This window comes from Microtus pennsylvanicus, chromosome 2 (genome assembly GCF_037038515.1).
Source record: "Microtus pennsylvanicus isolate mMicPen1 chromosome 2, mMicPen1.hap1, whole genome shotgun sequence".
Taxonomy (NCBI): Eukaryota; Metazoa; Chordata; class Mammalia; order Rodentia; family Cricetidae; genus Microtus; species Microtus pennsylvanicus.
Genome location: NC_134580.1, coordinates 30,744,230 through 30,771,078, shown reverse-complemented (window position 1 = coordinate 30,771,078; position 26,849 = coordinate 30,744,230). Strand labels below are relative to the sequence as shown.

Genomic DNA, 26,849 nt, shown 5'->3' with positions numbered 1-26,849 from the left:
ATGAGATTTTACCAATGTGACTGTGGCATGGATGAGGCAGCTTCCCGGAAGCACACCCCACCCACCTCCAAAAGAAGTGGAAAAGCCTGCTCACCTTTAAAAGGCTGGGAAAAACAGAAGTCTTCTTAAAGAATTTCACTGGCCAGTGCAGATTCAGGCAGACTCAGGCAAGTTGGAGGCAGGAGGCACAGCAGGATGCTGACCCCTCATTAGGTTTTCAGGTTTAACTCTGACACCTACCAGTCCCTCAGGGTGTGGCACATGGTGTTAAGTGCAGGAGCTAGTTGTCACTGATGAGAATGGTGGCCTTGAAGGAACAAGCAGGCAGAGGCAGGAGGTGAGTAGCTGGAAGGCAGAATTGGTGGAGAGGGGGACTCTGCTGCCCTGGGGTCACTCACTCCCCAGCTCAGATTTTCCCAAGCTTTGGGTCTGAGGACTCAAGCAATGGAACCTGCTGGAATTACTTGTGGGGATTCCTGCTAAAGGTTCTTGCGGGAGCCTACCCTCTAGAGGAGTCGGTCCTACAGGGCTGCTTGCAGGACACATTCTCAACCTGGCAACCCAACTTAGGCCAGGCTGACTAGGAATACTCTCCTTGGGGGAGAGAAGTCTCACCCTATGGAGAAGACCGTGTTCTCTGCCAAGAAATGGGGCAAAGGTCAGTCACTACCCAGAGCACCACTTCTGATGTTCCCGCAGGCATGGGGAGAGGGCAAGGCACTATTGTTCCACAAGACAGCCTAGGGCACCTTTGCACCTCAGTCCTCCACACTGAGCTAGACCCTGTGGGAAGCCTACCCTTCCTGCCTGGGATTTTACCTGGAGAGATAGATGTTCTCTGGAGTGGACAGCTCTTCCTCTGCAGGAGGGGCCTGTGGCCAGATGGTGTCCTGGGCATCTGGCATGGGTCCCCAGAGTGGCTGTCTGAATCTCATCCAGACCGATCCCCAACCCGTGGCTCAGAAGCCATGGAGCTGGGGCTCGACCTCTTCGGGGCTTCAGAGAGAAAGGCACAGGAAGGAGACTCTTAGTGACTTCAAAACACACAAGACTTAGTGCACTGCCCAGCAGCGCCCAAGAACCCGACATGTTCCTCCAAGGAATCTTTGCCTCCTTTGGCCTTGCCCCCACCTCTCCCTGCTTGGCTCAGCATCTCTGCTGTCCCCCTGTTGCTCAACAAGCCTGAGGTCACACTTCAGGGGACACCTGGTCTTTCTGAAGTGACAGATTGTTATGCTCACAGTGTGCCATAGTGGACACAGGCATCATTTATCACAAAGGACAGGAGGAAAAGTACAAATCAGATGAAGTGAGAAAGGTGCTCACCTGGTTCTGTGGGTGCCTCTAGGATCCCCTGACTGTGGAGCCTGGTTCTCACGGGAGGCATGGTTACTCTCTGCAGGAGGCAGGCAGCAACATAGGTGTCGGAAGCCATTGACAAGGGTTTTCTTGACCCTCTTCCAGCGGTGACGCCTCTGGTTTTGGGAGGAAGCTGGCCCGGCATCCTGGGGCTGACCATGGCTGATGGCCTCTTCCTGTCTGGTGGTCAGCAGTGTGTCCCCAAGGGAGGAGCCTTTGGGGGTTACACGCAGAGTCGTCCCCAGCGAGCTGCAGAGTTTCTCTGCATCATTTGCAGCCTCATTGTGGTCTGCCCCATGAGGGTGGTACAGAGAGCAGGATGTCTGGGCCCTCGCCGTCAGGCTGCCACACAACCCAATCTTCGATGGAGAGAAACTCTTGCTGCTGTCCGGGCTGCTGCTAATGAGGGAATCAGCCACAGGACAGCGCAGGTGGGATAGGTGGGCAAGGCCTGGCTCCATGGGTGTTGTGGGTTTCACCTGGTGATGGCAGCAGTCCCCCCCGGGTGCCTGGTGTTGCAGACTCAGGTATGTGGCCATCGCCTGATCAAATTTTTGGACTTCTAGACACTCAATTATTTCTTCACCTGCCATGGTGCCGACAATGCTAGGGCTCAGGGTGCCTGGGAGACTCTGGATGGATGCCCGTGCCTGGCTGTTCCTGATCATGGGGCGCGTCAGGATTTGACTGATGGTGGGCCTCCTGTTGGGGCCGATCATGAAGATTTCCACGATTACGTTGAAAATATCAAGTGGGACATGATGAGGAACGCTGAAGTTTGCAGCCAAAATTTGCTGCTTCAACCCCATAGAAGAGCTCGCTTGGAACGGAAGGTGCCTGGCCACCATGTAGTAGAGGAGCACGCCTAAGTTCCAAACATCGCTGGCATAGCCATCGTATGGCTCCACTCCGAAGAGTTCCGGGGCACAGTAGGCCAGAGTGCCGCAGAAAGTCTTTAGTTTTGTCCCAGGGACAACTCTGACTGCCAGGCCAAAATCACAGAGCTTGGCATTTCCAGAGGCGTCGATCAAGATGTTATTTGCCTTAATGTCCCTGTGGACGATACAGTTGTCGTGGCAGTACTTCACTGCCTGTACTACCTGTCCAAACAGCCTTCGAGCCTCGCACTCCTGTAAGCCTCCCGGTTTGTGAATCTGACGCAAGAGGTCCCCTTTGGAGGCGTAATCCATTATGAGATACGTCATGTCCCGTGTCTGCACCTCCCGAAGGAACCTGATTATATGCGGATGAACGAGGGATCTCATTATATCAACCTCATTGTTGTTCCGGGCGCAGTCCCCATTCACATTTGCCAGAATCTTCACAGCCACGTAGCTGACAGTGGGCATGTGAAAGGCCAGTTTGACTGTGGCAAAAGTTCCTCGTCCCAGAGTTGTCAGCATTTGATAGATACTGCTAAATGTCTCCTTGTCACAGTAGAGGGTCTCTCTGACCTCCTCCATGGCCAGGTTCTCGCTGAAACACAACGGGAACTTTAAACAAACAGTTTAAATCACACCAATGAGAATGTTTATCACTATGAATTCCTACATTCCAAAGAGAAAAAGAGTCACAGATATTTCAGGCAACCTAACCAGCTACGTAGTGCTCAGGAATGGAAGGAAGTACCTTCCAAAGCAGTGGACAGCAGAACATAATACAGGTCAGGTTGGCCGGATTCACCCAGAAACTGAGAGAAGAAAACAAAGGGTCGCAGAAGCTACGAGCCACTGATTGGGAAGGAGAATCATCCTCTTACTTGAGCTGAACACTCATTGAGAGACAAGATACTAATAAAATCATATGCATGAGAAGTTGAGGAGACAACAGACACCCTGAAAACAGAGAGTGTCTAGGTGGGGAGATGGCTCAGGAGGTCAGAAGGTTTACTATTCTGGCAGAGGACCTGTGTTTGGTTCTCAGGACCCAGGCCAAGCGGATCAAGTGACTCCAGTTTAGGAGATCCTACACTTCTGCCCTCTGAGGGCATCCAAACACATGCGTGGACGATCTCAAGGGCAAACACAGACACACACACACACACACATCTACACACACACACACACATATGTATACACACAAACACACACTTGAGGTCACCTAAATGTATACTCACATGTACTATATATAATTTTAAAGAGTGATATAAGTCTCTTTGATTAATTTTCTTTCTATGACCTGGAAAGACATAAGACGGCAACAGATCCCCTAGGTGCGGCACTTCAGGAACTTATGTTGTCATGGGATTGCTGTGAGGCAGACCTGGTCTTCTGCGAGAAGAGTCCATGCTCCTAACTGCTGGGCTGTCTCTCCAGGCTAACCCATCTCCCAAAGAAATCTGTTTTTGAAAACCCTGAGAGTCCTTCTCATGGACTGGAAAATGTGGATGGAATTGAGAAACTTCTTGATATAAATTCAAGTAAGAAGATATGATAAAGAACAAGATTGAAATATTTATGAGGAAAGAATCTGCATAGCAAAGCCCAGGAGCAGGCAAACCTACTGATGAATCCTCCCAATCTCTTGAAAACAAATGTCAGTGTTCCTCAATAATCCACAAAATAGAAAGGTCCTTAGCAGTTTCAAACTCATTCATGCCCAAACCAGGAAAACACAATGAAGAAAAATAGAGGCTATTTCCATGATGAACATAGATGTAAAGTCCTTAATAATACTGCTTAATACTTTTCACCAAATTCACATAAGTCAGGCCATACTTCACGGTTAAAATATGCTCCCAAGGATCCTTGCAAGGATAGCTCTACGCATTTAGCCTGACAACACAACACTGAAACAGAATTAAGGGCAAGAGTGCCACAGTCATACAGAAGGACGGCCACAGAGAAGGATGAAACTGTGGTGCTCTCAAGAACATGGTTGTCACCAGAGAAGATCGATCTACATGGGAAAAGCCAGTCCTTCAAATGTGTCACTTTTCTTCTCTCATATGTGGAACTTGGGAGCAGGAGGAGGTCCTCAACATAAGAGGAGGCTCCTAGGAATGTGGAGGAGGTCGTGTGAGAAGAAAGCATAGCAGCGTGGGTTAATCACATGATCAAGTGCTCAGAATGCATTAGAGATGTTCCTGCGATTGCCAGGACTAAATTGTTCCTATGATATGGTACGCCATAACAAGGAAAGGCTTGAAATGAGAAAAGAGAAAGGAACCAAAGAACACATAACAAAAGTAAATGAAGAAGTAAAACTAAAGAAAGAGGTTCTGGAGAGATGAGTTAGTGTTTAACAGCACCTCCTGCTTTTTCAGAGAACCCTGGTTCGAGGCCCAACACACATGGTGCTCACAATCAATTATTATTCGAGTTCTAGCTAATCTGTCTTCTTCTTGTGACCTCCACAGGTGCGAGGCTCTTGGTACACACAAAGAAAGAAAACAATATACTCATACACATAAAATAATAATATGAAAAGTTATGCCCCAAGATGCACAACTTAAATATAAAAACTACCGGGCTGCGGTGGCACATGCCCTTAATCCCAACACTCAGAAGGCAAAGCAGGTAATCTTTTAGCTTGAGGCCAGCCATATCTACAGACTGAGTTCCAGGAAGGCCATACACAGAGTTATTCTGTTACACAGAGAATTTCTGTCTTGAATTCTCCTCCCATACACTCACACAATAACCAGAGTAAAAAAAAAAACATGAAAAAGTAAGCTCATAAATCAAGCCAGAAAATGAATAAATACACAGACAACAAAAAAACAACAACAACAACAATCAAAGGCAACAAAGCTGAAGGGAAACTTACTATGTTGGAGTCCAGCAGCTCTTGAAAGTCCAAATAGTCTCTTTCACCAGCACAGAGCTCCAACCACTTTCCACCTCACGAACCCGCTTGCACTGTAAGGAGAGGAGGCAACCTCAGCCAGTGATGTGATGGCACAGGCGCTGGCATTGTGAGGTCATAGCAAGAAAAGGACAAATGGTGGCTTTTCACAGCTCACGGGTTTTCTTCCCCTTCTGTCACCAAGTACAGAACGACTGAGTGAAAAAATAAGAACATGAAGGGACTTGAGAGGGGTGGGCAGGAAGCAATGAGATCAGGAGAATGTGGCTTTTCCCATCTCTCCTCTCGAAGACGCAGCTTCTGCCTTGCTCCATTCTCCCTACTACTCCTCTTCCCTTTTCTGTTTCTGTCTCTCTCTGCCTCTCTGCTCCTCTCCTCTTTCCCCTTCCCTCCATATCCACTAAATAAATATCCAACCTCACTCTGCAAGGCGTACCTATCCATCTGTCTCAACAAACTGAAATGAAGGGAAGAAAAGAAAAGACAAACAAAGAAACTCAGGGAGTGGAGTGGGCAACAAGTTGACAAGAATTAGCCAAGGAAGAACAAACCAGCCAGCAATATAGGAAGAGAGGGATGCACAGGATTGTGTAGGGAGGCACTTAGCTATTCGGGGTCTTTTTAGTTTGGGATGAGTGAAAAGATGCTTTTCTTGCTGGGTCTCTGTCCAAATAGGAAAGTAGATTCGTTGCTTCTTGGCTTCTCTGAGCTAGCAGGTTAGCACCCCAACATCTGACTCCCAAGGTTTTTTTTTTTTTTTTTTTTTGCATATGTTTTTCGAGACAGGGTTTTTCCGTAGCTTTTGGTTCCTGTCCTAGAACTAGCTGTTGTAGACCAGGCTGCCTGAAACTCACAGAGATCTACCTACCTCTGCCTCCCAAGTGCTGGGATTAAAGAGTGCGCCACCACCGCCCGGCTCTGACTCCCAAGACTTTATTGGTAAATAGAAGAAAAGGGCTTAGTTAAAACTTACATTTGGTGATTGTGGCCAAGCTGGTAACAGCGGGACCAGAAATCCCGCTAGGCCTCAGCCTATGTGGTGAGGTGTTGATTGTCAGGCCCTGGGGAGAAGATAGTAATTAAAATCAGGTAGATTCAGGTTAGGCCATTAAACTGACAGAAAAACATGAAAAGTCTCATAAAGGTGAGCACTTGGCTTTTTTTTTATTGGTTTGTCAGGACAGGTTCTCTGTTTAACAATCATGGCTGTCCCTGAACTCGCTCTGTAGACCAGGCTGGCCTCAAAGTCACAGAGGTTCAGCTGCCTCTGCCTACCGATTGCTGGGATTAAAGGCATGCACTGCTGTGGCCCGGCACATGGCAATTATTAAAGCTAGGAAAGTTGAGGCAGGAGGACCAGCAGTTCAGGTCATCTTTGGCTACACAGTGCTCTTGAGGCCAGCCTGTAGTACAGGAGACACTCTCTCACCAAACAAAAAAGCAAAAGCAAACAGAAGGGAAACGAATGCATTTGTCTTGTACATGATTGAGGATCCCAGTGCTTCAAAAGTAACCTTGGCTGTGAGACACAGGGCACGGACTGATAGAGATATGAATAATTTGCATTTTTGTGGATTTTAAGGTCAATTTTGTTATATGTATATGTATTTCTAATCTTGATTAAGGTATTGTGATTGTGTAGTTCATTTAAAAATGTAATGTATATATGTTGTTAATGGATAATCATCAATAATAGTCAAATTTGTAGTCATGTTAGTTAGATTTCCTAGATATATAGAGATACATTTCAATTAGATAGACATTCTTCATATCTTTCAAAGACTGCAGAATATGGCATTTGATGTTTTAATAACTTAGGGCTTTTCATGACAATGAGACACATCTGCTCCTGGCAGCACCAATCTACTTCAAGAGGAAGATGGGCATCGAAGAGACTCCTCATGGAGTTTGATAGCCATTTCGGCAAGAAACTGCTCTTGCCTGGACTGTTGCATAAACTGGACTGGCCACAAAGAACCCGCAGAAAGAGGACTGCTGAACTTGCCTAAAGGTGATATGATCTTTCAGGGTTCCTGATTCATGAAAAGTCTGTGAGACATTCTGCAGGACACAACAGATTGTGACTAAACTGCCTTTGAAATTTCCTGCTTCATGGAAATGGCACTGGATACTATGGGCCTGTAGGCCGAAGATGGATGCCCCAATGGTACAGAGGAACTTTGGGTGACTGTCCAGGCAGCGAGATGTCTCTGTGATTTCTAGAGTTTTGTAAGTTGTTTACTTCTCATTTACTTAGGTAATATTATATGCTTCTGGAGTCTTTGATGGAGTTGAAGAATAGATAGATAGTTATAGTTTTCCTCAGTTATGATAAAGGATAAAATAGATATCGTAACTGTAATTCTTGCTTGATAACAGTTTTGTTATATGTAATCTTACTATGTTAAAGTGAAAGCCTTTCTTTTTTGTTTAAACAGAAAAAGCGGAAATGATCGGGGAGAGTCTTCTGTTTTGTGTTAATTTCATTGGTTAAATAAAGAGACTGCCTTGGCCCTTTAATAGAACAGGAAATTACGTAGGCAGAGTAAACAGAACAGAATGCTGGGAGCTAGAAGCTGAGTCAAGTAGTCACCATGATTCTCCCACTCCAGACAGACGCAGGTTAAGATCTTTCCTGGTAAGGCACTTTTGGTGTTACACAGATTGTTAGAAATGGGTTAGATCAATATGTAAGAGCTAGCCAATAAGAGGGTGGAACTAATGGGCCAGTCAGTGTTTAAAAGAATACAGTTTCTGTGTAATTATTTCAGGCACAGCTAGCCGGGTGGCAGGAAGCAGCCCGCCGCTCCTCATCACAATGGACACAAGTGTGTCATGAGTGTGACATCAACACCTGAAGTGGGAGGGTGGCACTCAGCCTTTTTGTGTTCTTGAAGCTATGCTGCCTTCACCTCACCTAAGTAATCAACAGATTTACCCTTTAAATGGACCTCACAGGACCCACCCAGAACCAGCTATGGGGCATAAGCCAAAGAAACTGGATGGAAGTTTACGAAAGTTCAAGCAGGATGATCCCTGTCAATAGAAAGTTCACACCCCTAAGGCATCGTATGTGCACACATTATACACTTAGTTACTGGCTAGCAGCTCTTTGTGAGGACAAGGCCAGCCTGGTCTACAAACCAAGTTCCATAACAGCCAGAGCCACACTGAGAGGCTCCATGTCTGGAAAAATAAAGAAAAGATGAGATGAAAGAGTTTTCCTCTAGCCCAGGCTTGTGATAATCAAATAAAGGCAGTCCTTGTCAACAAAATGTCCCCCTGTTTTTTCCAAAAGGACAGGTATTTTGGGGTGGGTCTCTGGATTGCTGGGCAGAACATCCCAGCACTAGGTAGTTTTGTTCTAGACCGTGTTCCTTGAGGTCTCTGGCCAGCAGAACTGATCCTTTGCTTCCAAATGATTATTGCCCCCACACCGTGCCTGATAACACACGAGCTTTAGTACTGCAATCACCCTGCCCCCTGATAGAAAATGAAAACATCCCACGTTAGGCCAGTTTCAGGCACACAGAAGGATAGAAGATGGTGGAGGGACCTGGTGTGCTATGTCCCACCAAGGGAAGTTCCTCTCTTCCTCAAAGAACAGGTTCTTTCAGACTTTCACTTTTTCTGTTCTTGAATCCCCTGTTCCATCATTAGCATCACAAATGGGATCTAACTCTTACCTCTGGCCCTCTCCAGCCCTGACTTTGAACTGCCAGAAAGATCCTAAGATAACCAATTTGGAGGAGGTTTTCTGCTAGAGCACAGGCAGACATCCATCTGTGCCCTTCCTTAGGACACCATCCAGTGTGCCTGTCAGTCCTCTGGACAGGAGTCCACATGACTTGGCCTGGACTCGAAAGTACCTGACTGAGTTATTAAGTGAGAACACCAAGGGACTTGAAAAGGGTGGGCAGGAGGTAGTGAGATCAGGGGAATGTGGTCAAAGCTTTCCATGTGCGTGTAGATCAATGTCGCTGTGAGAATACTCATGTTGTAGAGTCAATGTAAACAGATGTTTTAAAATGGTGAACGAAGGAATGAGCCCATAGAAAATATTAAAACTAAAGGTTAAAATAGAGTAAACATCTAATTGATGCAGATAATAAAAATTGCCCCAAATTATACCCCAGACCGAGGAAGAAAGAAAGGAAGATATGGTTATTTTCAATCCTGGAAACACAAACCTCTAAACCCCAAATCTGTGACCTTTGAAGGAAACTCACTGTGTTCAGATACAACAGCTCATGAATATCCACCAAGTGGGACCAGCTCACTTCTATCTAAATCACTCTTTCAACTGAAAATCAGCCTCTCAACTGTAAGGAGAGGAGGCAGCCTCAGCCAGAGCAGTTAAGAAACAGGGTTCTGTCATTGTGAGGTCAGAGCAAGAAATGGACCAATGATGGCTTAGCTTAGATCACTGGTTTTCTTCACATTCTGTCCCTAAGTACAGGAAGGCTGCCCTGGTCAGTTGGCACGTAGGGGCCTGGGGAGGCTGGTTACACCCAGTTAGCATTCACTATATCTCCCTTTTTTTTGATCGTTTCTGTTCTTTCATTCTTTTGTTCTTTTGGGGACCTGACACCCAGCTCCCAATTAAATTATACACAGTAGCTTCTTCTTACTTACAATGCCTAGCCTTAGCTTGGCTTGTTCCTTTCCAGTTTTTCTTATCTTTGAATTATTTTGTCCACCTTTCCCTCTGGCTCTGGGCTTTTTAGTTTTTTGTTTTTTTTTTAAAGCACTCTGTGTATCTTTCTTTGATTATTACTCAGTGTCTGGATAACTGGATAGCTTACCCTAGCATCCTGCTCTCCTTGTTCTCTTGCTCTTTCTCTGTTCCTTCCTCTACGATTTCTCCTTCCATTTATACTCTCTGTGTGACTGACCAACCTATCCTTTCTCCTGCCTTACGTTTGGCCATTAAAATCTTCATTAGCCCACCAGGTGTTTTAGACAGGCAAAGCATCACAGCTTCACAGAGTTAAACAAGTGCAACCTAAACAGAAGTCACACACCTTAAATTAATATTCTACAACACCGCCTGTCCTACCGTTTACTTCTGGGTTTATTTACCAGGTTTTGCCAACTTTGAAACATGGCCACATGCTAGAGATCAGAGTTCAAACACAGGATCCTTCTTGGGTATTACACATCCAAACCCTAATAGAAACCACTTTAATAATCACAGTAGGTGGAATCGTGTGAATTATAACAGGCTCTGGATGTTGTCCTTCAACGGGTATGGACACTGTATACTTGTTTTCTCTTCCTGTGAAGAAACATCATGACCAAAAACAACTGGAGGAAGGAAGCTTTACTTCCCTTTCACTTTCCTATCAGAAGCTACCATGAGTGGAAGTCAGGGCAGGAAGTCAAGACCAGAACCTCGAGGCAGGAACCAAAGCAGGTACCATGGAGTAAAGCCACTTACTGACTTGCTCTCCTTTCCTCTCTAAGACAGCTTATTTTATAGATACACCCATGACCTCCAACCCAGGGACATCAGACACTGATTGAAATTCCCCATAGACTTACCTATTAGATAGTTAAGTTCCTTCTTCCTCAGATTACTCCAGCATGTGTCAAGTTGACATTTCCAACTGGCACACACTGACACCCATCTATTAGTGGATGGGGAGCATGGTCCACTTCTCACAGACCCTAACATACTGTCACGACTTTTGGCTCATGGAACCCATCACATCCATCCTCAAAGCAATCAATTCCTTTTGTAGTAGACTCAGATTGATCAGAGTAACATGGTAGCTTCTGACTGACTGTGGGATGCTGTGGCAATGCTTTGTTTCCCAGGACACTCCAGGGCAAGTGACTAACTTCTACGGGGCTGAGAAGAATATACTGTGTCACATTTTCTCCATAAACTCCTCATTCAATTTCCCACCAGACAGAAAACTAGGACCGCAGCAGGCAGTGGGTTGCTATGTTCAAAGTGATCAGAGGAAAAAAATCCATCAGTGGTCCCAGAATTCACACCCCTGAAAGGGGAGGCACATGTGGTTTCTTCAATGAAACCGGATGTTCTGGGCCAATATTTTAGGGAAAGTAGAGGGGGAAATCCTCCCAAAATAAACCAAATAACCACCAAAATAGTTGAGAATGCAAATGAAAAATTTAGAGCAGACCTCGGAGCTAGGGCAACTCCCAAGTAACTTTTCTGAGTGTTTCTAGACTCCTTTAGCTCTCATGGCTACTTTGATGATTTAAATTCTGTTTTGTGTCTCTGTCTATGTGGATTCTAAACCCTGGTACAGTTGGTGCTGTCTTAGTTCCAGGTCTTTATGATCTCATGCCTCAGAAATACCATCCATTGCCACCTGCATTAAGCCATCTGCTACTGCTAAGGCTCTCATTGTTGTCACCGTCTGACCTCCAGTCCCTCACTGCCACACCCCACCTTCTCCAAATGTCTCCACTGCCTGTTTGTCCTGCAGTCGAACCCAAGACCAAACCACAAGATCAGCTATCCACTCCCAGCTCTACTTTTTTCAATCATTTATCGTTTTTAGTGAGATATAATTTTCTCCCCTCCCCTCCCACCATTCCCCTCCCCTCTACCCTCTTTTATGACCCCTATGCTCACAGTTTACTCAGGAGTTGTCTTTTCCTACTTGCCATGTCCATTAGATCCCTGTGTGTCACTCTTAGGGTCCTCTTTGTTGTCCAGGTTCTCTGGTTTGTGAATGATTGGCTGGGTTTTCTTTGCTTTATGTCCACTCATGAGGGAGTGCTTATGATATTTGTCTTTCTGGGTCTGGGTTACCTCCTTCAATATGATGCTTTCTACATCCATCCATTTGCCTGCAAATTTCAAGATGCCATTATTTTTTTCTGCTGTGTAGTACTCCATTGTGTAAATGTCCCACATTTTCCTTATCCATTCATCAGTCAAGGGGCATTTAGGTTTTTTCCAGGTTCTGACTATGACAAATAATACTGTTATGAACATAGTTGAGCACATGCCCTTGTGGTATGATTGATCATCCTTTGGAGATATATATATCCAAAAGTGGTATTGCTTGGTCTTGAGGAAGGTTGTTTCCTAATTTTTGGAGAAATCGCCATACTGATGCCCAAAGTGGCTGTATCAGCTTTCATTCCTACCAGCAATGCAGGAGTGTACCATTTACCCCACCATATATCCTCTGCAGAAAATGCTGTCATTGGTGTTTTGATCTTGGCCATTCTGACAGGTGTAAGATATTAGCTCAGAGTTATTTTCATTTGCATTTCTCGGAAGGCTAAGGATGGTGAGCATTTCCTTAAGTGTCTTGCAGCCATTTTAGATTCATCTGTTGAGATTTCTCTGTTTAGGTCTGCATCACATTTTTTACTGGAATATTTGTTCATTTGATGACCAATTTCTTGAGTTCTCTGTATATTTTGGAGAACAGCCCTCTGTCTGATGTGGGGGGGGGGGGGGTTGGTGAAGATCGTTTCCAAATCTGTAGCTTGCCATTTTGTCTTGTTGACCATGCATGTTCTCTGCTTTACAGAAGCTTCTCAGTTTCAGGAGGTCCCGTTTATTAACTGTTGCTCTCGATGTTTGTGCTACTGAGGTTCTATTTAGGAAGTGGTCTCCTGTGTCAATCTGTTCAAGTGTATTTCCCACTTTCTCTTCCATGAGGTTCAGTGTGGTTGGTGTCATGTTGAGATCTTTGATCCTTCTGGATTTGAGCTTTGTGCATGGCGATAGTATGGACCTATTTCATTCCTCGACATATTGATATTCAGTTATGCCAGCACCACTTGTTGAATATGCTTTCTTTTTTCCATTTTATATTTTTACTTCTTTGTCAAATATCAGGTGTTTGTAGGTGTGTGGATTGATATCCATTCTTTGATTCAGTTCCATTGGTCCTCCTGTGTGTTCTTATGCCAATACCAGGCGGTTTCAGTATTGTAGCTCTGTAGTAGAGTTTGAGTCAGGGATTGTGAGGCCTTCAGAAGTTCCTTTATTGTACAGGATTCTTTTGGTTATCCTGGACTTTTTGCTTTTCCATATGAGGTTGAGTGTTGTTCTTTTGAGGTCTGTGAAGAATTTTGCTGGGATATTGATACACGTGGCTTTGAGTATGTAGATTGGTTTTGGTAAGATTGCCATTTTGACTACGTTAATTCTGCCTACCCGAGAGCATGGGACATCTTTCCATCTTCTAGTGTCTTCTTCAAATTCTTCCTTCAAAGATTTAAAGTTCTTGACTCACTGGCCGCTGGTCAACTTGGAGGCAGAGGCCAAAGGGGAAACTTTGTGGACCGCCTATCGATGAGCACCTGAACAGGAGCTGCTGTCCTTGGAACCGGAAGAGATCCGGAAGCGCCTGGAACTACTGAGTGCCAGATCCATAACCGCTGCCATGATACTGATCCGGGGCCTTCCGGGGGACTTGACCAACCAGGAAGTAGGCTATTGTGATCTTCTGAGCGACTATGAACTCAAGGACAGTTGGTGGACAAATACAAAGGGACAGCTTTCGTGACCCTGCTGGAAGGGGATCAGGCTAAGCTGCCATAAAGGCCTTCCACCAGAGCCGGCTTCGAGAGCCGGAGCTGTCAGTTCAGCTGCAGCCTACAGATGCTCTGTTGTGTGTGGCCAAGCTGCCGCCCAGCATGACACAGGCAGTGTGAGGAGCTGATGTGGCCCTTTGGCAGCCTGGAGCGCTGCTTCGTAGTGTACAGAGAGCGCACAGGCCACTCTAAGGGCTATGGCTTTGCAGAGTACATGATGAAAGGCTCGGCTGCCAGGGCAAGGCTGATTTACAGAGCCCCCAAACACTGTATGTGTATTGCACAGATGCTGGGCCGCTGTCTCCTGCCTTGTTGCACTCCCGGTGCCTCTGTGTGGACCATCTGCCACCTGGCTTCAATGACGTGGATGCCCTGCACCAGGCACTGTCCGCGGTCGATATACCCACCTTCTTTCACCTGCCATGTGGCCAGGGTGGGCAGCTGAGGGGCTTTGCAGTACTGGAGTATGAGACAGCAGAGATGGCAGAGGCTGCAGAACCAGAGGGTAGGTAGCCTGGCCCTGGGTGGCACTCACCTTCGTGTGTCCTTCTTTGCTCCAGGTCCTCCTGGCCGCAGCATGCTGACAGCACTCATTGCTGCCCAGGCCATGGCTCCCAATCGAGGCAAGGGACTCCCGCCTGAGCCAAACGTCCTGCAGCTGTTGGACAATCTGGGCCCATCTACCTCCCTCCGGGTGCTGCTCAATCCTCTGCTGCATGAAGTGCCAGTGGCCAGCAGGGCCTTTTGGGTGTGCCCACTCCATGCTACGGCTCTGCGGACCTACCCTGTCCACTGCCCTGCTCCAGTTAGCCCTGCACACCCAGAGTCAGAAGAAACCTGAGATCCTGGGAGACTCCCCTCTGGGTACCCTCCAGGCAGGTGCCCAACCTGTCAATTCCCTTCTTGGGAGGTGTCTTCAGATGGTGATGCTGGCTCTGGGACTGAAACCTGCTGAGGGAAGCCACAATCCCTTACTACCACCACTGCTGGGCCCTTCTGGGGAGACCGGGAGCCCATGAGTCTGCATTCCCCAGCATCCCAGCTCACTCCACACCCAACCCTTGTGGGGCTCTGAGGCCCCAGTCTTTGTTAGAGGCCTCCTGAAGGACAATGTGCCCCTGCCAACCACCCCTGGGTTGTCACTGTTGGAGGAGCCCCCAAAGGACTACCGCATCTCCTTGAACCCCTACCTGAATCTACATAGCCTGCTTTCATCCAGCAACCTGGAAGGCAAGGAGACCCGGGGCTGGTGAGCATTGTTTAATTTGCATGTGTTTGTGGGCTCTGGAATTAGCATTGCTGTTGAATTCTAATTTTAAGCCATGGAGATCTGATAAGATGCATGGGGTGTTTCAAATTTTTTGTATCTGTTGAGGTTTGCTTTGTTACCCAGTATGTGCTCAATTTTTGAGAAGGTTCCATGAGGTGCTGAGAAGAAGGTATTTTCTTTTCTGTTTGGATGCAATGTTCTATCGATGTCTGTTGAGTCCATTTGAGTTATCACATCGGCTAGAGCCACTGTCAGCCCTAGATCTGCTCTGGAAGGTGACCTTTGACTCTTGTCAGTGCTTTGACCCTGCTTATCTCTCAGGGGTGATGTGAACAGCCTTCTGGGATGGATGGCTGGGACCAAGCCTGCTTTGGTCTCAAAGTAGAGTGGCCTCACAGCAAAACCTGCCTTCAGTCAGGTCCGGAAGGGGTTAATCTTAACAAGCCCTGGCTGGAATCTTCTAGGGTGGTTGCACCACTGTAGAGAATTAGATCCTCAGGAAATACTGGTCTTTGTTGTGATAGTCAATGGGAGGCTCCCCCAAGGGACTGAAATGGCTCAGAGGTCTAGTCACATTTTGGGTCTTTCCTAGTTAGGTTTCCACTGCTGAGATAAACGCCATGACTGATACCAACTCGGGGAGACTGGGGTTTGTTCTTTACTACACTTCACCATCCATCAATGAGGAAAGCTGAGGTTCAAAGCTGGAGGCAGGAACTGAAGCAGAGACCATGGATGAGGCTGGTTACTGGCTTTGTCTCTCTGCCTTTCTACCTTCCTTGTACAACAAAACCACCTGTCCCAGGATCACATTATCCACCATAATGAGACTAGGCTCCCCTGCATGAATTAACAATGAAGAACACACCCTGTAGTCATGTCTGCAGGCCAATCTGGTGAAGGCAACTCTTTGAGGTTCTGTCTTCCCAGGTGTGTCTACTTAATAACTGAGGCCAATACTGCAAGGTTTTATTTATTTTTGAGAGATGATTTCTTGAAACCCAAATTGACCTCAAATTCAATATTTAGCTGAGGATGACCTTGAACTTCTGATCTTCCTGTCTCTGCCTCTCAGGTGTTAGAGTTACAGGCATGTGCCACCGAGGCTGGCTAAGAAATTTTTATTCCTCTTCCCAGATCCATATTATTCCATAATGTAGTGGATCCCATGGTGCATTTAACTGTCCTTACTTTAAACCTTTTCTTTTATTTACGTATCTATTTATTTTTGCAGTAGGGACATCATATGTGCAGGACCTTGGGAAGAACTCAAGTATAGACATGTGCCACCACCCCAGCTTGTGTGTGTGTGTGTGTATGTATGTAACATGTGTGGTCATGTGTGTGTACATGTACTCAACTAGTGCGTGATGTCTTTACCTCCTTCTCCCTTTTCTTCCCTCAATCAATTATTGATTTTGTTTTTTGTCATTGCTTTGACAGGGTCTTTCTGTAGTCCTGAAACTCCATATATACACTGATCTTGAACCCACAAAGATCTCTTGCTTCTGAGTTCTGGGATTAAAGGCATGTGCTGCCATATTCAAATAATCCTTGTTGTTTTGTTTTGTGGAGCCAGGATCTTACTATACAGTCCAGGCAGGCATGGAACTTGGTATGTAACTCGGGCTGGCTTTGCATTTATAATCCTTCTGTCTGCCTCCCAGCTGGTGAGATTAAGGCATAGGGCATCACATGGGTTCTAGGTCCACTTGCTTATTACTCATATAACCCAGGCTAGCCTCCAACTGGGAAATGTTGAGCCAAGGTTGGCCTGAGAGTTCTGACCCTTCTCCTTCAACTTAGAAGAATCAGAAGTTCAAGGTCTAAGTAGAGTAAGGATCATGTCTAAGTGCTGGGATTAAAGCTATGTGTTGCCATGCCCAGCTTGGTACTTTTTCCTTTTATCATCATTTCATTATGTGCTTATTTATGAGTGAATATTCATGGCATGGAGCATATGTGGAAGCCAGAGGACAACCCAAGGGAGTCTGTTCTCACCCCCCACAATGGAGGTCTAGAGGACTGAACTCATCAGGCTTGGTAGCAAGCGCCTTCCCCCACTGAGCTCTTCAAAGTTTCTATATAAAGCCGGATGTGGTAGCACATGGGTGCAATCCTACCACTCAAGAGACAGTGTGTCACTATCTTGTATGGTCTAAATTTGGGGCTTTTTTATTTTATCTATCTATGTATTTTTGCTTTTTCAAGACATGGTATCTAAGTAGTGATGGAAGTAGTTAGGACTCACTCTGTAGACCAGGCTTGCCTTGAACTCACAGAAATCTGCCTGCCTCTGCCTACCTCCCAAGTCCTTGTGCAACCACCGCCGAGTTACACAATCCAGTTTTAAAACACTTTCTTATTGAGAAGCAACTTCAGACTTTGCAAAGGTTGGAAAGAGGGGCAAGGGAGAAGCCTCGGTCAGTAAAATGCCTGCTGTGTAAGCATGAAGACTGGAGTTCAGATTCCTTCCATCATGTAAAAGCTGGGGACAGTTGGGACAGGCGGATCCCTGAAGCTCCTCCCCAGCAGCCTAGCCAGTCAATGAGCTCCAGGTTCAGTGAGAGTCCTTGTGTCAAATGTAAGCTTGGGAGAGAAGAAGAAGACACCCAAAAGATTCCTTCACTCTCATACACGCATGACCACCCGTGCACACAAACATACACACAAGCTAGGCTGCTGCCACATGTCTGAACTCAAAATACTGAGGAAATGGACACAAGAAAATCAAAACCAGCCTCATTCCATAGTGAGATCAAGGCCAGCCTTGACAACATGAAATTCCAAAAAACAAACAAACAAAAAAACCAAAAACACCTGAAAGGCAGAAAACGAAGCACTGTATATTTGGGTGTTGGTGGCACATGCCTTTAATCCCAGCACTCAGGAAGCGGAAGACCAGCCGGGTCTACAAGAACTAGTTCTAGGACTGCCACCAAAGCTACACAGAAACCTTCTCTCAACATACCAAGATGAAGATGAAGAAGAAGGAGGAGGAGGAGGAGGAGGAGGAGGAGGAGGAGGAGGAGGAGGAGACAAAGACGATGAAGAAGAAGAAGCTCTGTATGTACATTTACATTTCCCTAAACATTTACATTTCTAATCACTTATTTTGTATTCCCTGAAACATTCAAACATACGTTATAGACATGGTTCTCCTTGACAGGAATATTGTCTGCAGAGCAGTTTATCAGCCCAATGGCCACAAAGACCGCTCTTACCCTGTAGTTTCTGCTCTGCTGGGGCTCAAACCCAGGGCTGTGGGCATGCAACACAAGCATTCTGCTGTCGAATTCCACCTCCGGCTTTTGTTTTGGGACGGGCTCTTAGGCTGCCATTGAATTTGTGATCCTCCTGCTTGGGCTCCACAGAGCTGGGATTATAGGTATTTATAACTGGCTAGTGCTTTCCTGTTGCTCTGAGAGTCCAAGGGATCATCAGGAAAGGCATGAAAAGGTCTTTCTTCGTAGACCTCCTCTCCAAATCACAGAGATCCACCTGCCTCTGCCTCTCAAGTGCTGGGATTAAAGACATGCATCACCCCTACCCGGCTCTTTCTTTTATGTGGAGACAGAAAAATCTCATAAATCCTAGACTTGTTGAGCTTGCTAATTAGCCAAGGATAACGTCCAATAAATCTCTCTCCCTCCACTACCCCAGTACAAGGACTAGAGCGCACACCATCTCACTTGGCAAAAATTTCTCTCTTTTCAATTTACAGGCAGTAACAGCCATCTTTATTTATTTATTTATTTTGGAGACTATGTAGACCTCGCACTCAAGAGAGCTATCTGACACTGCCTCCTGAATGCTGGGAATAAATGGATGCACCCCTATGTCCAGCCTTCCTTTCGGATTTTTTTTTGAGACTTAATTTTGTAGCAAAGGGTGCCTTGGAACTAAAGATTACCCTGGGGCCTGTGGATTAGCTCAGTGGGCATGGTAGTTTGAAAGCGAAATGTCTTCTATAAATTCATGAATGTAAGTGCTCGGTCTCCAATTGGTGGTGAGGTTTCGGGAGATTATGGAACTTGTGGCACAGGAGCCTCTTAGGGGAAGTATGTCACTGTGGGTGGGCTTAGAGAACTTAAAGCCTTGCCCTCTTTACTTACAGATAACTCTCCCTCTCTGCTTCCTGTGTGTTAGAGATGTGATTTCTCAGACAACAGGCCCTGTATCCAAACAACCAAAAGCTAGATCATTTAACAATGTCATTTTATTTCCAACATAGAAACATATATTGCCATGATTGGGGAAGAAGCAGGGGTTAGCTCCAGTAGAATCGATCAAGGTGGCCTTCTTTTCTCCCTAGTGCAGGGTCTTGGCTTCTGAGAGGCGTCTAGTCCCGTGCTGCAGAGAGGTGAGACATCCAGGTGACCCACAGTGCTAACAAAGCTGGGATCACCTTGTCAGCCCACCAACTCAATTCTACCCAGCAGTAATAAGATACCCCAGCGCTTGGCTTGCTGGGCTCTGCAAACCATCTAGCATCCAGAGAGGACCACCCAGTGTTCTCAGCAGCAGCGTCCTGTCTCGTTCTCCTAGGTCTGGCCAGCAGGATGCTCCTGCAGAGGAGGTCAGATCTTCTACCTGCTTCTTCAACTAACTTTGTACTGCTTCCTCTTTTCCCTTCACCTTGTTTGTTTTTTTTATAGACCGACTTCTGTGGGTAGCCCAGGATTCCTGGGACAGCAAGTTCTGCAGTTGTAGATCAAGCTGACGTCACGGAGATCTGCCTGCCTCTGCCTCCCAACTGCTGGGACTAAAGGTCCACAGCGCCCCAGGCTGACCTTGTGTTTCCTTACACTATTTTGACTTAAGTGTGTGCAGATGCACTCACACACTATATGCTTACACTGTGTACGTGTGCAGCGGTGTCCGTAGACACACACACTTGCAAGCTCAAGGTATGTGTGTGTAGCACAGGTGTTCGGTGTCAGATGTCACTTTCGAGTGCCAGGCACATTGTGTTTTAACACAGGCTTTCTCAAGGCCACTGACGTGGAAATGCATCTGCCTCAAAGGTGGCACACACCCACAATCCTGGCATTCAGGAGTCAGAAGCTGGCACATCTCTGTGAGTTCAAGGCCAGCCTGGTCTAGAGAGGAAGGGCCAAACAGAAAAACCCTGTCTCCAAAACAAAAAAATCACAACAACAGAACAAAAACGGAGATTCACCTGTCTCCATCTCCAGGTGCCGGGGTGGCCAGCTTCAGCAAGCCTGCCGGTCCTTTTCCTTGGATTCTGCACATGAACACATACCAAACAAGGTAACTAGACAGCGTACAGACAGACAGTCATTGTCAGGCTTCTTGTGCTTCTGAATCTCACCCAGGGAGTCGATTTCACACTCTTGCTTAGTGCCAATCGTTTCTCTTTATAGATAGCGGGGCCAGGAAGAAGCAGCAATGTAGTTTACGAAGTTTCTTCAAGGACAACCCCTGGACAGAACATCTATGACAGCTATTTTGTTCTTTTATTAGGATACTGTAGAAATGGAATGAAGTAAAGAAGGATAGAATCACGTCAGAAGGGTACAGAGCAGTGGAAGCTTCCCCCCACCCCACCTCTGAGCACACCCAGTCACCCCAATTTGTGGCAGGAATTGAAGCAGGGACCCCAGGAAACCAGGCTCACTAACACGGAACTGGTACAGAAGTGCCACAAGGGGGCAGCACAACATCAGAGTTTCTGATGTGTGGCAGGGCCAGCAGCCTTCCTGCCTTTCTCATTGGCACAGGTGGGGATCTCCATGTTCCCCAAACCTTCCTGTCAGTTCCTCCCACAGGGCCAGCAGGGAGTACTTACCCAACAGCTCCTCAATGCTGTGCACAAGGATGAACTCAATTGGCTCAGGACAATTCCAGATGTGAGTCACAGGAAATAGCCCTGCACATCTGGATGCCAAATTTCTTCTCTCTGTCAGAAAGATCTTTTGATTCACAAGGAATACGTGGTTGGAATGGGCTGCTATGTCACTGTTTTCTCAGATTGGGGCATTAAGATTTGGGGGTAGGTGCTGTTGGTTTTTCAAAAAGAGTGGCATTCCTCCTAGACGGGCCTCCAACTTTCTGTGTTGGAAGAAGGCCTTGACTCTCTGATCCTCTTGTGTCTTCCCCCCAATACCGGGATTCACGGCATGCTCCACCTGGTTTCATTTTATGCTAAAGAAGCCAGGCCCAGAGCCAGTGTGTATGCTAGGCACAGTGAGCATTAGTCCTTTGTTCACTTTCTGTGTTTTAGACAGAGAGCCACCAAAGCCTAGCCTACTGTTCCTCATGGAGGCCAGGCTGGCCTTGAATTTATGGCTAGTCACTAGACTAAACCTCTAGAGTCCTGGGATTATAGGCATACACCTTCACCCTAGCTCTATCATCTAGTTTTAAGACAAATCCACAAACTCCCTAGAACTGTCTAAATGTGAGGGATAGGAGATTGCCCCAAGGGGTGAGGTGACTAAACCTTCAAGCAGTAGGGGTGAGGCTCCATCTTCCTAGTTTAATCAGCCTGAGGTCGGGACATGGGCTGGTTAGGGCTGGTGACTTCCATTTTGTTTCACGCAGGTGCATAGGGAGTTAGTTGCGGGCGACTCGAGGGCTTCTGGTCAGAACATACCTTCAACGCTGCCTGGATACACAGGGGAGAGTCTGGGGACTCTGAGATGATACATGACTGGGACAGCCTGCTCTTCCTCCCCCACAAAGAACACAGCTCACTAGCTTCAGAAGAAGAGTGGCGTCCAGCTACACCCCTTGTGTGTGCAACTTCTAAAGACTCTCCGTCAGAAAAACAGGTCATCTAGAAAGGCTAAAAGAGAGACAGAGAGAGGGAGAGAGAGAGAGAGAGAGAGAGAGAGAGAGAGAGAGAGAGAGAGAGGGAGAGAGAAATCAGGGTCAATGTGTAAGATCTTCAGTTCCATCAGGAGGTATTTCTCAGCTACAGAGAGAAATACCTAGTCTGAGGCTAGCCTGCCTGAGTTCTAGGTTTGACTCAGTTAGGGTAACTCTTCCTCACCAAGCAGAAACATGGGTTTGGTTTTCAGAACCAAAAAACCAGGCTTGGTGTGGAATTCCTGTAATCCCTACATTTGTACGCAGAGGCAGAAGGATTAAAATATGAAGGATATCCATCCCTACATAGATGATTTAAAAAGTAAAACTTCTAAAATACACTGAGACAAGTTACATACCTATACCACCTACACTCAGTTGGCTGAGGGCAGGAGGATCGACGGTCCTTGGCAGCTGGGACTACATACAGTAAACCGGAGTCCAAACAAGAGGAGAGAAAAAGAAAGGATTCTTCATTAGAAGGAACCAATAGATATGCCACTGTGGGGTTTAAGAGTCATATGCTTTCGCAAAGAAAATAGACGACCATGAGTACAAGGTACAGACAGTCGGCAGTGAGGGGGAACAGACAAGGACAGGGTTGAAGAACTCTACAAAAGGCAAGTGAGTCTTCCTCCCACCTCTGTTGACGATGCCAGCAAGGTGGCTTCTCCAGCTTGAGGGCTGCCAGTAAGGACCCTGCATCACCACCTCTTGCCATCCAGTTTGCCCTTAACAGTCTTAGAGCCAGAGAGGGGCACATGCCACCCATTGCGGCTGAGGAAAGAAAGGGAGAAAGCAGAGGCTGGCTAGATCCTTTGCAAAGCGGGAGGCCGGGGCTAGAAGCAGCTTTTCTAGGCTAGGGTGCTAAACACTGAGTTTGGTCTCAACTAACTTCTGTTGTGTGGGGCTTGGGTGAGGCCTAGAACTCCTGATCAGCATGCATCACCTCCCAGGTACTGAAAACAGACACGTGCCACCGTTCCTGGCTTGCTTGCTTCGTTTTTTAATATTTGCTTTTCAAAACAGGGCTTCTCTGTGTAGCCCTGGCTGTCCTGGAACGCACTCTGTAGACCAGGCTGGGAGGGAACTCGGAGATCCACCCGCCCTTGCCTCCATGTGCTGCACCATCACGACCTGGCTTTACCCGGCTCCTGACTGTTTCTTGAGACAGACCCTCTGTGTGTGATGCTAGCTTGGTATTCCCTATCTCATGCTGGCCGCGAAGCCTACCATTTCCATGCCTCAGTCTCCTGAGTGCTGACATTAAATCTAATCCCCATCGTTAATGGCTAAGTAATGTTTAAGGCAGGCGAGCGAGGGACGAGGCTCAGATATGGAGTTTGTGCCTAGTATGAATGGGCCCTGGATTTCATCACCAGCATTGTATAATATTGGGTTCGGTAGCTGCCATTGGGAGGTAGAAGCAGAAAGATCCGAGTTTAACTGCTGCATAGGATGGTAAGATTCTCCAAAACAAAGCCAGGCAGTGGTGGCTGTGCTCGCCTTCAGTGCTAGCACTCGGGAGGCAGGTGATTTCAGGGCCAGCCTGGTCTAAAAGAGCTAGTTCCAGGACAGCAGGACAGACTCCAAAGCTACAGAGAAACCCTGTCATGAAAAAGAAACAAACAAACAAACAAATTAAAAATGATTCTCCAAAACAAAAGAACATGTGACACCCACTTGTAGTTCCAGACTCAAGAAACTGAGGCTAGACGATGCTGGGACTTAAGAAACCAGCCTGGGTTGGACAGAATGTGGCTGATTCCCCGAGTTATTAGAAATGCTGTCTACAGTTCTAGGTTCACAGTGTGGGGTGGGTTCAGTTTCCAGTGTGTGTGTGTGTGTGGGGGATACTCCCCGTGGGTGGGGTGAGAGTGACCACTCACCACTGTGGGGCAAAGTCTGGAGGGGCTCGGATAAGCCACACTTCTGTATCTTGAAACCGCAGCGCTCCAAGGAGAAACGAGGGGGATCCGAGTCTGGAGATATCGCCATAAAATTTGGGGGGACAGGAGAACAGAGTGACACCAGAGGCCGGGGTATCCGCCATCACAACGACCTGCGCTGAATGCTGGGACACATTCTTGAATATAGAAGATACCCAGGATGGTTCTAATGAGGAAGACAGCTGGAGAGATGGACCACCACACCAGTCGCACAGTCTTCTCTGGGTCTCTTGCTGTCACAGTTTGGCAAGGTCTAGGCAGAAAAAACACGAGATGAGATTTTACCAATGTGACTGTGGCATGGATGAGGCAGCTTCCCGGAAGCACACCCCACCCACCTCCAAAAGAAGTGGAAAAGCCTGCTCACCTTTAAAAGGCTGGGAAAAACAGAAGCCTTCTTAAAGAATTTCACTGGCCAGTGCAGATTCAGGCAGACTCAGGCAAGTTGGAGGCAGGAGGCACAGCAGGATGCTGACCCCTCATTAGGTTTTCAGGTTTAACTCTGACACCTACCAGTCCCTCAGGGTGTGGCACATGGTGTTAAGTGCAGGAGCTAGTTGTCACTGATGAGAATGGTGGCCTTGAAGGAACAAGCAGGCAGAGGCAGGAGGTGAGTAGCTGGAAGGCAGAATTGGTGGAGAGGGGGACTCTGCTGCCCTGGGGTCACTCACTCCCCAGCTCAGATTTTCCCAAGCTTTGGGTCTGAGGACTCAAGCAATGGAACCTGCTGGAATTACTTGTGGGGATTCCTGCTAAAGGTTCTTGCGGGAGCCTACCCTCTAGAGGAGTCGGTCCTACAGGGCTGCTTGCAGGACACATTCTCAACCTGGCAACCCAACTTAGGCCAGGCTGACTAGGAATACTCTCCTTGGGGGAGAGAAGTCTCACCCTATGGAGAAGACCGTGTTCTCTGCCAAGAAATGGGGCAAAGGTCAGTCACTACCCAGAGCACCACTTCTGATGTTCCCGCAGGCATGGGGAGAGGGCAAGGCACTATTGTTCCACAAGACAGCCTAGGGCACCTTTGCACCTCAGTCCTCCACACTGAGCTAGACCCTGTGGGAAGCCTACCCTTCCTGCCTGGGATTTTACCTGGAGAGATAGATGTTCTCTGGAGTGGACAGCTCTTCCTCTGCAGGAGGGGCCTGTGGCCAGATGGTGTCCTGGGCATCTGGCATGGGTCCCCAGAGTGGCTGTCTGAATCTCATCCAGACCGATCCCCAACCCGTGGCTCAGAAGCCATGGAGCTGGGGCTCGACCTCTTCGGGGCTTCAGAGAGAAAGGCACAGGAAGGAGACTCTTAGTGACTTCAAAACACACAAGACTTAGTGCACTGCCCAGCAGCGCCCAAGTACCCGACATGTTCCTCCAAGGAATCTTTGCCTCCTTTGGCCTTGTCCCCACCTCTCCCTGCTTGGCTCAGCATCTCTGCTGTCCCCCTGTTGCTCAACAAGCCTGAGGTCACACTTCAGGGGACACCTGGTCTTTCTGAAGGGACAGATTGTTATGCTCACAGTGTGCCATAGTGGACACAGGCATCATTTATCACAAAGGACAGGAGGAAAAGTACAAATCAGATGAAGTGAGAAAGGTGCTCACCTGGTTCTGTGGGTGCCTCTAGGATCCCCTGACTGTGGAGCCTGGTTCTCACGGGAGGCATGGTTACTCTCTGCAGGAGGCAGGCAGCAACATAGGTGTCGGAAGCCATTGACAAGGGTTTTCTTGACCCTCTTCCAGCGGTGACGCCTCTGGTTTTGGGAGGAAGCTGGCCCGGCATCCTGGGGCTGACCATGGCTGATGGCCTCTTCCTGTCTGGTGGTCAGCAGTGTGTCCCCAAGGGAGGAGCCTTTGGGGGTTACACGCAGAGTCGTCCCCAGCGAGCTGCAGAGTTTCTCTGCATCATTTGCAGCCTCATTGTGGTCTGCCCCATGAGGGTGGTACAGAGAGCAGGATGTCTGGGCCCTCGCCGTCAGGCTGCCACACAACCCGATCTTCGATGGAGAGAAACTCTTGCTGCTGTCCGGGCTGCTGCTAATGAGGGAATCAGCCACAGGACAGCGCAGGTGGGATAGGTGGGCAAGGCCTGGCTCCATGGGTGTTGTGGGTTTCACCTGGTGATGGCAGCAGTCCCCCCCGGGTGCCTGGTGTTGCAGACTCAGGTATGTGGCCATCGCCTGATCAAATTTTTGGACTTCTAGACACTCAATTATTTCTTCACCTGCCATGGTGCCGACAATGCTAGGGCTCAGGGTGCCTGGGAGACTCTGGATGGATGCCCGTGCCTGGCTGTTCCTGATCATGGGGCGCGTCAGGATTTGACTGATGGTGGGCCTCCTGTTGGGGCCGATCATGAAGATTTCCACGATTACGTTGAAAATATCAAGTGGGACATGATAAGGAACGCTGAAGTTTGCAGCCAAAATTTGCTGCTTCAACCCCATAGAAGAGCTCGCTTGGAACGGAAGGTGCCTGGCCACCATGTAGTAGAGGAGCACGCCTAAGTTCCAAACATCGCTGGCATAGCCATCGTATGGCTCCACTCCGAAGAGTTCCGGGGCACAGTAGGCCAGAGTGCCGCAGAAAGTCTTTAGTTTTGTCCCAGGGACAACTCTGACTGCCAGGCCAAAATCACAGAGCTTGGCATTTCCAGAGGCGTCGATCAAGATGTTATTTGCCTTAATGTCCCTGTGGACGATACAGTTGTCGTGGCAGTACTTCACTGCCTGTACTACCTGTCCAAACAGCCTTCGAGCCTCGCACTCCTGTAAGCCTCCCGGTTTGCGAATCTGACGCAAGAGGTCCCCTTTGGAGGCGTAATCCATTATGAGATAAGTCATGTCCCGTGTCTGCACCTCCCGAAGGAACCTGATTATATGCGGATGAACGAGGGATCTCATTATATCAACCTCATTGTTGTTCCGGGCGCAGTCCCCATTCACATTTGCCAGAATCTTCACAGCCACGTAGCTGACAGTGGGCATGTGAAAGGCCAGTTTGACTGTGGCAAAAGTTCCTCGTCCCAGAGTTGTCAGCATTTGATAGATACTGCTAAATGTCTCCTTGTCACAGTAGAGGGTCTCTCTGACCTCCTCCAT

The 26,849-nt window shown here is 47.5% G+C and overlaps 2 protein-coding genes and 1 pseudogene across 2 annotated transcripts; 1 reads left to right on the top strand and 2 right to left on the bottom strand.

Moving 5' to 3' along the window:
• Positions 1 to 1,322: 1,322 nt before the first annotated feature.
• LOC142844170 (sperm motility kinase-like) lies at positions 1,323 to 2,823 on the bottom strand. The gene has a single exon (XM_075962458.1). It carries the CDS (start codon positions 2,820 to 2,822, stop codon positions 1,323 to 1,325), a length of 1,500 nt encoding a protein of 499 aa, XP_075818573.1. The 5' UTR covers position 2,823.
• Positions 2,824 to 2,898: 75 nt separating this feature from the next.
• Positions 2,899 to 14,954, top strand: LOC142844168 (ribonucleoprotein PTB-binding 1 pseudogene; annotated as a pseudogene).
• A 10,395-nt stretch (positions 14,955 to 25,349) lies between these two features.
• On the bottom strand, positions 25,350 to 26,849 carry LOC142844167 (sperm motility kinase-like). The gene has a single exon (XM_075962457.1). The coding sequence runs from the start codon at positions 26,847 to 26,849 to the stop codon at positions 25,350 to 25,352; it is 1,500 nt and encodes a 499-aa protein (XP_075818572.1).